Genomic DNA, 14,441 nt, shown 5'->3' with positions numbered 1-14,441 from the left:
CCTGCGCGTGTGGGTTCCCCCCCCCGGGTGCTCTGGTTTCCTCCCACGGTCCAAAGACGAGCCAGCCAGTAGGCTAAACTGCCCCATGATGAGGCTCGGTGGGTGGGCCTCTCCCCACTAAGTAAAATCTCTAAACAAAATATAAAAATCCTGGACCGTGTGTGTGTATGTAGACGTGTATGTACACACACGCACCCCCCCACCCCAAAACCCTCCCTGCAGGACATATCACACATCACCATTAGTCTGAAGGACACTTTATTTGTAGTACAAGGAAAAAAATCCCCGCCCCACCCCCCCAAAAAAAATCCCCGCTCCTCACCGGCCAGACTACGCCACCCAACTGTGACAGAGCAAGCAGGACTTCCGATTAACTTGGGCGGGGGGGGGGGGGGGGTGGAGAGGGAGGGGGTCAGCGAGTTACCCTGGGCCTTAAGAACAATAACCGCAGTGCCCTCGGTTACCCCGGTACCTCGGACATGAGGGAGCCGCTGACAGCACGGGTTGTCGGGGGGGGGGGGGGGGGGGCCTCGGGTTTCTGTGGGGACTAGGTCAGGGACCTCGGGTCTCGCACCAGGTCCTGCTCTTGTTTTGAAAGGTCGTCCTTAGCATCAGCGGGACCATGACCGGGACACGGTTCGGTCTCCGATCTGGCCGGGACCGCGCACCGCTGTTTCAAGTCTCGAAAGGGTGCACCCCGAACCGCAGACGTTAAGGGCAGAGGCTCTCACCTGCCTACACTGCGTTAACTCAGTTACAGACCCACTTCACTCAAACAAATCCTGTAGGCACTGATCTTTGGAGTACGAAGCTCTAATTCTGCCTACAAAATCAAATTTATTTTTTAAAAAAAGGATTAAACTGGGGGGGGGGGGGGGGGGGGGAGAATTTACAGTCATTTGAAACTCGTCTTGCCCGGGAAGAGGTAGACGGGAGGCTGGGTGGGCGGCCGGTTTCAGGAGTCCCAGTGTTTGGAATCAGAGCAGCAGAGATCACTCAGGCACGACTCCAGCTCCTCGCCGTCTTCCGCGAAACGCTCGACGAAGGACTGAATCAGCCCTGCTGCCGAGGACTCGTAGTTCTGCAGCTGGACGTCCCCTCCTGTCGTAGGGGAAAGGGAGGGGAGGAAGAGAAAGAGAGAGGGAGTGAGCCCATTTAGCACGTTGTTTCACGGGACGAAAGCAAAGCCGAACGGTTTCCTGAGCCCACCGAAAGATCCCGATGAAGGGTCTTGGACCAAAACCTGGACTTCACCTTCTCCTCCACAGACGCTGCCTGATCTGCTGACTACTTCTCAAGGGGGACCAATATTCTTGCAGGCAGGCTTGTTAGAGCTGTTGGGGAGGGTTTACACTAATTTGGCGGGGGGGTGGGATTGGAACCGGAGTGACAGTAGGTACAGGAGTAGGCCATTCGGCCCTTCGAGCCAGCACCGCCATTCACTGTGATCAAGGCTGATCATCCACAATCAGTACCCCGTTCCTGCCCTCTCCCCATATCCCTCGACTCCGCTATCTTTAAGAGTACTATCTAACTCTTTTTTGAAAGCATCCAGAGAATTGGCCTCCACTGCCATTCCACAGATCCACAACTCTCTGGGTGAAAAAGTTTTTCCTCAACTCCGTTCTAAATGGCCTACCCCTCATTCTTAAACTGTGGCCTCTGGTTCTGGACTCCCCCAACATCGAGAACATGTTTCCTGCCTCTAGCATGTCCAATCCCTTAATTTCAATCAGATCCCCTCTCATCCTTCTAAATTCCAGTGTATACAACCCCAGACGCTCCAATCTTTCAACATATGACAGTCCCACCATCCTGAGAATTAACCTCGTGAACCTACGCTGCACTCCCTCAATCCCTTCCTCAAACTTGGAGACCAAAACTGAACACAGTACTCCAGGTGTGGTCTCACCAGGGCCCTGTACAGAAGGACCTCTTTGCTCCTGTACTCAACTCCCCTTGTTAACATGCCATTAGCTTTCTTCACTGCCTGCTGTACCTGCATGCTTACCTTCAGTGACTGATGAATAGGGACACCTAGATCTCGTTGTACTTCCCCTTTTCCTACCTTGACACCATTCAGATAGTAATCTGCCTTCCTGTTCTTGCCACCAAAGTGGATAACCTCACATTTAGGCTATGTCCGGAGTGAAGGGACTCAGGATAGGCCGGTTGGTAAAAAGCATGCAGTCAGACTGTCAGGAAAGGGCAGGCAGATGACGGGACTTAGCTGCAGCCAACAGGCTGAGTATCAAATAATCAGGGACGCAGAATCAGAAAGGATAGCAAATACGGTGCTCATGGTGTTGTATCTAAATGCACGGAGTGTAAGAAATAAGGTGGACGATCTTGCTGCAATGTTACAGATTGCTGGATATGATGACTGCGGTCGCCATTGAACTGTGGCTGAAGGATGGTTGTAGTTGGGTATTGAATGTTCAAGGTTACAAGTGTAGGGCTCTCAGTGCCAGCAACTGTGCTGTTAACTGTTCAGGCTAACAAAATGGCTTCTCCGTTTTGTTATTTAATGCAGTAGTGGGTCTCTGCATCTGGAATGTTTGGGTTACGACTGCAGATGAGGGGGAACTAACCAATGGAGAACTGTTGTGCTATCTTGTATCTGTGAGCTGAGCGGGAGTTCGCGGTCTTTTCCGGGAGGCGAGTGAGGAGTGGGCAGCGGATACTGGACGTCGGCGGTTCGGACGGTGGCCGAAGGCTCAGAAGGTCGTTGGGGATGGAACCGGAGGCGTGAGCTCCATCGTATTAAAATATTATGTGCACAAACTGATAAACTTACTGATTTGGCACCTTCAGGTTATCTGTTTCTACTAACCCATCACTAAGAAATAACTATAAAGTTGTAATTATTTCCTCGCCTTTGGTGTACTGTCTGGTGTTTGTGTTGCGAGCATGTACTGTTGGGGGGGGGGGGGATTACACCGCATTTACACTGAAGTATTGCACTATTGGCGGGGTGACGGCGGTTCACCCCAGGCGAACGGGGGTAAATTGGGGGCATGGATGCTACCCACGTTATATTGGAGGGTTAGGAAGGTAAGCAGAGAGGGTGGAGTGGCTCTGCTGGTAAAGAACGGCATCAGATCCGTAGAAAGGTGTGTCATGGGGTCGGAAGATGTTGAATCCTTGTGCTTAGAGTTAAGAAACTGCAGGCGTAAAAGGACCCTGATGGCAGTTGTATACAGGCCTCCCAACAGTGGCCGGGAGGTGGAGTACAGGTTACAACAGGAAATAGAAAATGCATGTCAAAAGGCCAATGCACGTCAACTGAGGAAAATCAGGTTGGTAATGGGTCTCAGGAGAGAGAGAGAGTTTGTTGAATGCCTACAAGGTGGCTTTTTAGGGCAGTTTGTCGGTGAACCTACCAGGGGATCGGCTATACTGGATTGGGTGTTATGTAACAAACCGGAGGTGATTAGATAGAGGATTGGTTAACTAGTAGAAAGCAGAGAGTTGGGATGGATGGGTGTTACTCTGGTTGTCAATCAGTGGTGAGCGGTGCTGGGCCCGCAACTGTTCACGATAAACGTTATCGATCTGGAAGAGGGGACCGAGTGTAGTGGATCTCAGTTTGCTGATGATACTAAATTGAGTGGAAAAGCAAATTGTGCAGAGCATACGGAGAGTCTGCAGAGAGATATAGATAGGGTCAGTGAGTGGGCAAGGATCTGGCAGATGGAGCACAATGTTGGTAAATGCCAGGTCACCCACTTTGGAAGGGAAAATGGAAGATCAGAGTATTATTTAAATGATAAAGATTGCAGCATGCTGCTGGGCAGAGGGACTTGGGAGTGTTTGTGTATGAATCACAAAAGGTTGGTTTGCAGGTACAGCAGGCTGTCGAGAAGGCAAATGGGATGTGGGCCTTCATTGCTAGAGGGATTGAATTGAAGAGCAGGGAGGCCAAGCTGCAACTGTACAGGGTACTGGTGAGGCCGCACCTGGAGTACTGTGTGCAGTTCTGGTCTCCTTACTCGAGGAAGGATATACTGGCTTTGGTGGCAGTTCACCAGGCTGATTCCAGAGATGAGGGGGTTAGACTATGTGGAGAGATTGAGTCACCTGGGACTGGAATTCAGAAGAATGAGATGGAAAAACTATGTAAAGGATAGATAAGATAGAGGCAGGAAAGTTGTTTCCACTGGGAGGTGAGACTAGAACTAGGGGACACAGCCTCGAGATTCGGGGGAGTAGATTGAGGACGGAGATGAGGAGGAACTGCTTTTCCCAGAGAGTGGTGAATCTGTGGAATTCTCTGCCCAGGGAAGCAGTGGAGGCTGCCTCAGTAAATATATTTAAGACAAGGTTGGATAGATTTTTGCACAGTAGGGGAATTAAGGGTTATGGGGAAATCAGCCACAATCTTACTGAATGGCGGAGCAGGTTCGACGGGCCAAATGGCCGACTCCTGCCCGTTTCTCGTGTTCTTACAGATTGAACTTGGCCTTTTTTTTTTACACATCTCAACAGGAAAAGACTTGCGCGTGAAAACACATTTCTACGAATTGCTCTAAATTTATTACAAATACAAAACACAAGATAATTGACTGCACAAACACTCAGTCCCTTCAAGTCAGTACTTAGTACCTTTACATCTCGAGTCTGTGCAGATGGGTCTTATCAGATCTGCACAGTTGAACCCCGCAACTAGGTGACTTCTAAAACCAACTGACTGCGCCAGTGATGAATTGGTCTGTCATATTAAAGGGGTGAATACTTACACAGTCAATTATTTTGTGTTTGATATTTGTAACTAATTGAGATCTGATTCACTTTGTCATGGAAATCTTTTTCCGGTGATTGGTGTCGAAAAGCCAAATTAAATCCGCTTGTGATTCAATGTTGTAAAACAATAAAACATGACAGCTTCCGAGTGGGATGAATATTTTTTTGTTGGCTCTGCATTGGAGAGGATGTCTCCCGTAGTGGTAGAGCCTCAGAATAGAGGGACGCCCTTTTAGAACGGAGATGAGGAGGAATTTCTTTAGCCAGAGGGTGGTGAATCAGTGGAATTCATTGCCACAGATGACTATGGGGGCCAAGGCATTGGGCATATTTAAAGCTCAGTCTGACGTGTTCTTGAATTAGTAAAGGTGTCAAAGAGTACAGCGCGTGGCCAAGTGGTTAAGGTGTTGGTCCAGTGATCTGAAGGTCACTGGTTCGAGCCTCAGCTGAGGCAGCGTGTTGTGTCCTTGAGCAAGGCACTTAACCACACGTTGCTCTGCGACGACACCGGTGCCAAGCTGCTTGGGTCCTAGTGCCCTTCCCTCGGACAACATCGGTGGCGTGGAGAGGGGAAGGCCTGCAGCTTGGGCAACTGCCGGTCTCCCACACAACCCTGCCCAGGCCTGCGCCCTGGAAAAACCTTCCAAGGCGCAAATCCATGGTTTCACGAGACTAACAGATGCCTATTAGAAAGGGTACGGGGAAAAGGCGTAAGAATGGGATTCGGAGGGGAAATAAATGGCGATCAAACGGAGCTGACTCGATGCTCTGAGGGTCCTAAATCTGCTGCTATCTCTTAGCTATGTGGGCTGAAGCGCCTGTTCCGCCGCTGTCTGACTACGTGGGAGGGGACAGAAGGAGTCTTGCGCAGGACACTTGTCCTCTGACCATGGATGCTGTGCCCAGGGCAGTGTGATACGGAGAGCAAGCCATTGCCCGTGTAGCTCCCTCCCTCCCTCCCCACGCAGCTGATGAATCCGAAGGAACGGCTGAGACCGACGCAGTTTGGCACCAGGAGTTGCCCAGCCAGCGTTGAACTCAACGCAGTCTTCGGGTCTCCCGCTCCGGATTTCTGCCTCGGGGTTTACCCTCAAAGGCTTCGGCAGCAGAGATCCTTCTCCTAGACAAGCTGCCAACTGCGGCTGACGAGCCCCGTCTGCCCGAAGCGGCTGATTTTAAGGTGCCAGTAACCCGCCCTTGCCCCTTGTCCCGTCAGTAGAAACGGTTCCGCCGGGCTCAGTAGATGAAGCACACGCGAAGGCCAGGAGCTGGGCCTGGTTGCCAGAGGCTATTCGAGCATTTAGTAGTTCGTGGGAGTTTGCCTCCACCAGCTCCCCAGGCTCTGACAGCCCAAATGCAGGACAAGACTTGTCCAAATCTCTCCTTAAAAGAGGGCCAGGGAGCAGAGGGTGCTGAGATTCGGGTTTCGGCCGAGGACTTTGAGGTCATTCTCCTCCCCTCCCGGTAGAGGAACTCTCCCGTCACACCGATTGCAATTAATCCCTGTTCCCCCAACGTTTATGTCATGCAGTTCCCCCTCCCCCTGTGGGGAGAGGGACGAGCCTACCCTCTATCCGAGTGTTGGCCTGGACGAACATCTTGCGAGCTTCCTTGCGGAGCAGCACTGTCTCCCGCAGCGTGAGGAACCTCTGTGGCTCGGCGTCCGTCACCTCCGAGTACCTGGCGTACAGGGCCCTGCCCGCCTCCACGTCCGCCGTCGTCTTGTACACCTGGGGGAGGAGCAGGAGAGGCGGCCGTCAGCGGGAGGCAGAAATTCACAGCAACGGTGCGGCCAGGTCATCGCAAAGATAATGGGGAGTGGAGCTGAGGGAGGGAGGCACTGAGGGTAGATGTGGGAGAGAGGGGAAGGGGGAGTGGGAGGGGTGAGGGGAATGGGGAGAAGGAAGGGGAGAGTGGAAAGGGAGCGGGAAGGGGACGAGGGGAGAGCGGAAGGGAGGGGGAGGAGGGGAAAGCAAGGGACGGGGAGGGAGGAAGATGGAGGGGCAGAGAAAGAGAGAAAATGGAAGGGGGAGGCGGAAGGAGGAAGGGAGGGAGAGAGGAGTGGGGAGGGGGAAGACGGAGAAGGGAGAGAGGAAGGGGAAAGCAAGGGACGGGAGGGATGAGAGGAGGGAGTGGAAGGGGTGTAGAGGGGAAGGGGGAGGTGGAGGAGAGGAGGGAGGAGTGGGGAAGGGGAGGTGGGGGAGGGGAGAGAGGAAGGTGAGGAGGGAGCGGAAGGGGTGTAGGAGGTGAAAGGGGGAGGTGAAGGGAGGAGAGGAGGGAGAGAGGAGCGGGGAGGGATGGGAAGGGGGAGGTGAAAGGAGAAGGAGGGAGAGAGGAGCGGGGAGGGATGGGAAGGGGGAGGTGAAAGGAGGAAAGGAGGGAGAGAGGAGCGGGGAGGGATGGGAAGGGGGAGGAGAGAGGAGCGGGGAGGGATGGGAAGGGGGAGGTGAAAGGAGGAAAGTAGGGAGAGAGGAGCAGGGAGGGATGGGGAGGTGAAAGGAGGAGAGGAGGGAGAGAGGAGCGGGGAGGGATGGGAAGGGGGAGGTGAAAGGAGGAGAGGAGGGAGAGAGGAGCGGGGAGGGATGGGAAGGGGGAGGTGAAAGGAGGAGAGGAGGGAGAGAGGAGCGGGGAGGGATGGGGAGGTGAAAGGAGGAGAGGAGGGAGAGAGGAGCGGGGAGGGATGGGAAGGGGGAGGTGAAAGGAGGAGAGGAGGGAGAGAGGAGCGGGGAGGGATGGGAAGGGGAAGGTGAAAGGAGGAGAGGAGGGAGAGAGGAGCGGGGAGGGATGGGGAGGTGAAAGGAGGAGAGGAGGGAGAGAGGAGCGGGGAGGTGAAAGGAGGATTGGAGGGAGAGAGGAGCAGGGAGGGATGGGAAGGGGAGGTGAAAGGAGGAGAGGACGGAGAGAGGAGCGGGGAGGTGAAAGGAGGATTGGAGGGAGAGAGGAGCGGGGAGGTGAAAGGAGGATTGGAGGGAGAGAGGAGCAGGGAGGGATGGGAAGGGGGAGGTGAAAGGAGGAGAGGACGGAGAGAGGAGCGGGGAGGTGAAAGGAGGATTGGAGGGAGAGAGGAGCAGGGAGGGATGGGAAGGGGGAGGTGAAAGGAGGAGAGGAGGGAGAGAGGAGCGGGGAGGTGAAAGGAGGATTGGAGGGAGAGAGGAGCAGGGAGGGATGGGAAGGGGGAGGTGAAAGGAGGAGAGGACGGAGAGAGGAGCGGGGAGGTGAAAGGAGGATTGGAGGGAGAGAGGAGCAGGGAGGGATGGGAAGGGGGAGGTGAAAGGAGGAGAGGAGGGAGAGAGGAGTGGGTAGGGATGGGAAGGGGGAGGTGAAAGGAGGAGAGGAGGGAGAGAGGAGCGGGGAGGGATGGGAAGGGGGAGGTGAAAGGAGGAGAGGAGGGAGAGAGGAGCGGGGAGGGATGGGAAGGGGAGGTGAAAGGAGGAGAGGAGGGAGAGAGGAGCGGGGAGGGATGGGAAGGGGGAGGTGAAAGGAGGAGAGGAGGGAGAGAGGAGCGGGGAGGGATGGGAAGGGGGAGGTGAAAGGAGGAGAGGAGGGAGAGAGGAGCAGGGAGGGATGGGAAGGGGGAGGTGAAAGGAGGAGAGGAGGGAGAGAGGAGCAGGGAGGGATGGGAAGGGGAGGTGAAAGGAGGAGAGGAGGGAGAGAGGAGCGGGGAGGGATGGGAAGGGGAGGTGAAAGGAGGAGAGGAGGGAGAGAGGAGCGGGGAGGGATGGGAAGGGGAGGTGAAAGGAGGAGAGGAGGGAGAGAGGAGCGGGGAGGGATGGGAAGGGGAGGTGAAAGGAGGAGAGGAGGGAGAGAGGAGCGGGGAGGGATGGGAAGGGGGAGGTGAAAGGAGGAGAGGAGGGAGAGAGGAGCGGGGAGGGATGGGAAGGGGGAGGTGAAAGGAGGAGAGGACGGAGAGAGGAGCGGGGAGGTGAAAGGAGGATTGGAGGGAGAGAGGAGCAGGGAGGGATGGGAAGGGGGAGGTGAAAGGAGGAGAGGAGGGAGAGAGGAGCGGGGAGGGATGGGAAGGGGAGGTGAAAGGAGGAGAGGAGCGGGGAGGGATGGGAAGGGGGAGGTGAAAGGAGGAGAGGTGGGAGAGAGGAGCGGGGAGGGATGGGAAGGGGAGGTGAAAGGAGGAGAGGAGGGAGAGAGGAGCGGGGAGGGATGGGAAGGGGGAGGTGAAAGGAGGAGAGGAGGGAGAGAGGAGCGGGGAGGGATGGGAAGGGGGAGGTGAAAGGAGGAGAGGAGGGAGAGAGGATCGGGGAGGGATGGGAAGGGGAGGTGAAAGGAGGAGAGGAGGGAGAGAGGAGCGGGGAGGGATGGGAAGGGGGAGGTGAAAGGAGGAGAGGAGGGAGAGAGGAGCGGGGAGGGATGGGAAGGGGAGGTGAAAGGAGGAGAGGAGGGAGAGAGGAGCGGGGAGGGATGGGAAGGGGGAGGTGAAAGGAGGAGAGGAGGGAGAGAGGAGCGGGGAGGGATGGGAAGGGGGAGGTGAAAGGAGGAGAGGAGGGAGAGAGGAGCAGGGAGGGATGGGAAGGGGAGGTGAAAGGAGGAGAGGAGGGAGAGAGGAGCGGGGAGGGATGGGAAGGGGAGGTGAAAGGAGGAGAGGAGGGAGAGAGGAGCGGGGAGGGATGGGAAGGGGAGGTGAAAGGAGGAGAGGAGGGAGAGAGGAGCGGGGAGGGATGGGAAGGGGGAGGTGAAAGGAGGAGAGGAGGGAGAGAGGAGCAGGGAGGGATGGGAAGGGGAGGTGAAAGGAGGAGAGGAGGGAGAGAGGAGCGGGGAGGGATGGGAAGGGGAGGTGAAAGGAGGAGAGGAGGGAGAGAGGAGCGGGGAGGGATGGGAAGGGGGAGGTGAAAGGAGGAGAGGAGGGAGAGAGGAGCAGGGAGGGATGGGAAGGGGAGGTGAAAGGAGGAGAGGAGGGAGAGAGGAGCGGGGAGGGATGGGAAGGGGAGGTGAAAGGAGGAGAGGAGGGAGAGAGGAGCGGGGAGGGATGGGAAGGGGAGGTGAAAGGAGGAGAGGAGGGAGAGAGGAGCGGGGAGGGATGGGAAGGGGGAGGTGAAAGGAGGAGAGGAGGGAGAGAGGAGGAGAGGAGGGAGAGAGGAGCCGGGAGGGATGGGAAGGGGGAGGTGAAAGGAGGAGAGGAGGGAGAAAGGAGGAGAGGAGGGAGAGAGGAGCCGGGAGGGATGGGAAGGGGGAGGTGAAAGGAGGAGAGGAGGGAGAGAGGAGCAGGGAGGGATGGGAAGGGGAGGTGAAAGGAGGAGAGGAGGGAGAGAGGAGCGGGGAGGGATGGGAAGGGGGAGGTGAAAGGAGGAGAGGAGGGAGAGAGGAGCGGGGAGGGATGGGAAGGGGGAGGTGAAAGGAGGAGAGGAGGGAGAGAGGAGCAGGGAGGGATGGGAAGGGGAGGTGAAAGGAGGAGAGGAGGGAGAGAGGAGCGGGGAGGGATGGGAAGGGGAGGTGAAAGGAGGAGAGGAGGGAGAGAGGAGCGGGGAGGGATGGGAAGGGGAGGTGAAAGGAGGAGAGGAGGGAGAGAGGAGCAGGGAGGGATGGGAAGGGGAGGTGAAAGGAGGAGAGGAGGGAGAGAGGAGCGGGGAGGGATGGGAAGGGGAGGTGAAAGGAGGAGAGGAGGGAGAGAGGAGCGGGGAGGGATGGGAAGGGGAGGTGAAAGGAGGAGAGGAGGGAGAGAGGAGCGGGGAGGGATGGGAAGGGGGAGGTGAAAGGAGGAGAGGAGGGAGAGAGGAGCAGGGAGGGATGGGAAGGGGAGGTGAAAGGAGGAGAGGAGGGAGAGAGGAGCGGGGAGGGATGGGAAGGGGAGGTGAAAGGAGGAGAGGAGGGAGAGAGGAGCGGGGAGGGATGGGAAGGGGAGGTGAAAGGAGGAGAGGAGGGAGAGAGGAGCGGGGAGGGATGGGAAGGGGGAGGTGAAAGGAGGAGAGGAGGGAGAGAGTAGCCGGGAGGGATGGGAAGGGGGAGGTGAAAGGAGGAGAGGAGGGAGAGAGGAGCGGGGAGGGATGGGAAGGGGGAGGTGAAAGGAGGAGAGGAGGGAGAGAGTAGCCGGGAGGGATGGGAAGGGGAGGTGAAAGGAGGAGAGGAGGGAGAGAGGAGCGGGGAGGGATGGGAAGGGGGAGGTGAAAGGAGGAGAGGAGGGAGAGAGGAGCCGGGAGGGATGGGAAGGGGGAGGTGAAAGGAGGAGAGGAGGGAGAAAGGAGGAGAGGAGAGAGAGAGGAGCGGGGAGGGATGGACAGGGTGATTGGGTGGCTTGGGGGCTGGTGGATCTGCTTACCTGCAGCTTCCTCAGGAAAGCCTGGATAGCCGCCATGCCGACGGTGGCGATCTTGCTCCGGTCGAGGGTGATGATGGCGTCCGGTTTACCGTCGGCCCCGGTGGTCTGCCGGATGGTGACGAAGCCCTGGCCAGCTTCCAGCAGCACCCGGAGGATGACGAAGCGGGCCTGCATGTGAGCCTGGGGCAAAGGGGAATGAGTAACAGGCTGTGTCTCCACCTTCAAGTTCAAACTTCCAAAGTGAATCCCCTAACGCTTTTCTCAGACTGAACTGCGTCTCCCGCCAATGTCCCGTTGTAACCTACGGCAACCTTCTCTGCTCTCCACGACGCCACCGAACTTTGAGCCATCTGCAAACATACTAACCCACCGTCCCACTCCATTTCGGGGGGGTCCTAATCTTCCCCTGAAGATTTATCCTCAAACTCGTGCTTGCAAGTTGAAGATTACTCTGGAGATTGCATTCCCAATTAAACTCATTGGAGTTTAGAAGATTAGCTTAGAAGAGTGAGAGGCGAGTGAGAGGCCATAGGAGAGGCTGTTTCCTGTAGCGGAGGAGTCCACTTCAATGGGCCAAATAGCCTAAGTCTGCTCGTATGCCTTATGGTCTCATGAGACTGGGGAATAGGGTTGAGGAGGGGCAGAAAATGGATTGGCCATGATTGAACGCCGGAGCAGACTGGGTCAGCCAGTCTGAGAGCAGAGGACACAGCCTCAGAACTGAGGGACGTCCCTTTAGAACAGAGATGAGGGATTTCTTGAGGGAGAGGGTAGTGAATCTGTGGAATCTGTTGTCTCGGACGGCACGCCATTGGGCAGATTTAAAGCGGAGGTCAGTCATTTCAGAGGCTACGGGGAGAGCGGGATGATAGATCCGCCCTGATGGAATGGGGCAGCAGCACCGACGGGCTGAATGGCGCGTCACTCACCTGCCTCCACTTCTGGTTCTCCGGGGTGTAGAACTCCAAGCCCAGCAACCCTGCCCGCACCATCGTCAGCCAGTTCACGTAGATGACGTCGTCAGCATCGCTTCCCTCGTGGCCAAAGATCCTACAGCCCAACAAGAGAGAAGCGGGAGGCCGTGAGGGAGGGCAATTCCAAGGCCTTCCACAGAGGGAGCCCGTTTCTCCGTACGCATCACTCGTTCAAGCGTCCCCAAGACTTTGGTGACTCTGTGGAAATCATCGCCATTGTGCACAAATCTTCGCAAGGCAATGCCCCCTATAGTGGCGTCGCGCCCTGGGTTCAATTCCCTGCCTGTGTGGAGTTTGTACATCTCCCCCCCCCCACCCTCCCGTGATCATGTGTGTCTCCTCCGGAAGACCCGGTTTCCACACAGGAAACCAGGATGCTTGGCCACATGGGCATAACTGGCCGGCGTGGGCTTGCGGGGTATCTTTTAAATCTAAACGGGGGGGGGGGGGGGGGCACGGTAGGTCCGGAGTTCGGCCTTCAGTTCTGGCACCATCCGTAAGGAATCTCTGTATATCATTCACCGTGGAATGCAACGTGAAGTGTAACATGTCCCCAAAAGATTAATTCCCTGACTTCCCATTTAGACCAAACTTGGCGCTGTCAGGGACGAGCACGGTGAAAGATTTCACCAGGACAGTACGACCATGGGGAGACGGTATCAGGGCAACTGGAGTCCATCAACACTGGCTGATTGTTGCTGGACACTTAAGTGAGAGGCCTCAGGCACTGCTAATGGACGAAAATCATCGACAAAAAGCTTTCAGCTTAGTTAAACTAAATAGTATTGTGGCTGACTGGGCTGAAATGGCCTGTTCTACACTGTATCTCTAGATACAGGGTGTTCTAGAGTTACGAACATCTCCTACTTACAAATGGCCTGCCAGAAAGCCTATTATAAGTTTGTATATTATATTATATTATATTATATTATATTAGAAGTTCGTCAGCTTGAGGAAGGAGAATGCTGTCTGCCGTTTTAAGTCGTTGGCCGTTGACGCTGTGTTGAGTGTGTAACTTTGTATTTGGCTTAAACTTTTCTTAGCTAGATTCACCCTGACCCCTTCTTTTCCAGCCAGTCCCATTTAACCTGTCTCAGTGCGGGTGGACTTTAGGACCCGGAGGAGCTCCGGACCCGCCACCCGCGGCTGCTGCTGAACCCGCCGTCTTTCTGTTCCGTTGGCGGAAAACGATTGCGGTTGAAAATAAAGTGGAAGTAATAAAGCGATCGGGAAGAGGCAAAACGCCATCTGTCATTGGAAAAGCGTTAGGCTACAGTCGGTCAACGATCGGAACAATTTTAATGGAGCACGTGAAAGGCCCTGCCCCGATGAAAGCTGCAATTATTACTAAGCAACGCGGTGGTTTAATTATTGAAATACATATGTTTCTTATATAAATGTTTTATATGCATAGAAAGGTATACTATATACTAAGACAAACGTTTGACTAACTGACGCTAAATAATACCGGATGTACCTGTTCTGACTTACGTACAAATCTGACTTAAAGTCAGACTCAGGAATGAAACTCGTTTGTAACCCGGGGACTTTCTGTAAATAAAATTAGGCCATTCGTCAGACTTACTTCAGTATCTCCCGGTTGAGGCACAGATACAAGCCAACACACTCGGCTCGGCATTCCTCGTAGGTGGAGGCAATGGTGGAGAACTTGCTGTCCCAGGTCTCGCCATGCTTGTACCAGCTTTTAACCTGAGGGTGAGGGGTTAGAACAAGGGAGGTGAGGGTCTGGACCACCAGCAGAAACCCTCCCAGTTTCATGCCTCTGGCATGAACTAGGCCCCCCTCCCCCGGACGGATTCAGCACTGCACATCAGCTTGGCGGCTAGCGGAACGCGTTACGGCGCCATGCTACGTTGGCGCTGGGATCGTGGCGATGCTTGCGGGCTGCCCCCCCAGCACGATCCTTGGACCGCGTCGGCCGTTAACGCCAACGATGGGTTTCACTGCATGCTTTGATGTAGGCGTGACGAATAAAGCTTGCCTCTTTTCTTCTTAAATCTCCAAAAGGGGAGAGAACTCCGCACGTCCCCCGTCCCCCAGCACGAGGAGATTTCCTCCACGTCTCGGTATTAAGTGACCACTTCCGATCTCGTAACTGCGCCGCCCCCACCCCGGTTGGAGACCTCTCCCACGGCCCCGAGCTGACCCCCACTCTCCGACGGAGAGCATTCTGACCGGCGCGGAGGAGGCCAGGGCGTAGGATCGGGAAAAGCTGCAGAGAGTTGCAAACTCGCGGGCAGTGGCCTCCCAGCCACGAGCATTCTTTCTGAAGGCGACATCCATCACCCCCTTCGCCCCGGCCCTCCGTTGCTTATCTGATACTTCAGTAATATTGTGACTATGTTGTTTGAGTAAGCATTCTTGTTGGTTTAAATAATTCATTATGGGTTATATGTATAAATATGTGACTTGCTTACGTTATCACGCTACCGCGATAT

General features: G+C 55.6%; 1 protein-coding gene across 1 annotated transcript in view; it reads right to left on the bottom strand.

Annotated features, from left to right (window-relative positions):
- Positions 1-377: 377 nt before the first annotated feature.
- The window catches only part of dpp3 (dipeptidyl-peptidase 3), a 59,691-nt gene continuing 45,627 nt past the window's right edge, over positions 378-14,441 (bottom strand). The window contains exons 14-18 of the mRNA XM_059955309.1: positions 13,568-13,692; positions 11,938-12,058; positions 11,009-11,188; positions 6,311-6,473; positions 378-1,101 (exon numbers count right to left, since the gene is read on the bottom strand). Coding sequence (XP_059811292.1) covers positions 956-1,101; positions 6,311-6,473; positions 11,009-11,188; positions 11,938-12,058; positions 13,568-13,692 — 735 coding nt within the window. The 3' untranslated portion in view covers positions 378-955. The remainder of the gene's footprint in view (positions 1,102-6,310; positions 6,474-11,008; positions 11,189-11,937; positions 12,059-13,567; positions 13,693-14,441) is intronic.

The sequence above is a fragment of the Hypanus sabinus genome, chromosome 31 (genome assembly GCF_030144855.1).
Source record: "Hypanus sabinus isolate sHypSab1 chromosome 31, sHypSab1.hap1, whole genome shotgun sequence".
In the NCBI taxonomy this organism is placed as follows: domain Eukaryota; kingdom Metazoa; phylum Chordata; class Chondrichthyes; order Myliobatiformes; family Dasyatidae; genus Hypanus; species Hypanus sabinus.
Note: the sequence above shows the minus strand (reverse complement) of the source record. Positions and strands in the feature narration are given on the sequence as shown.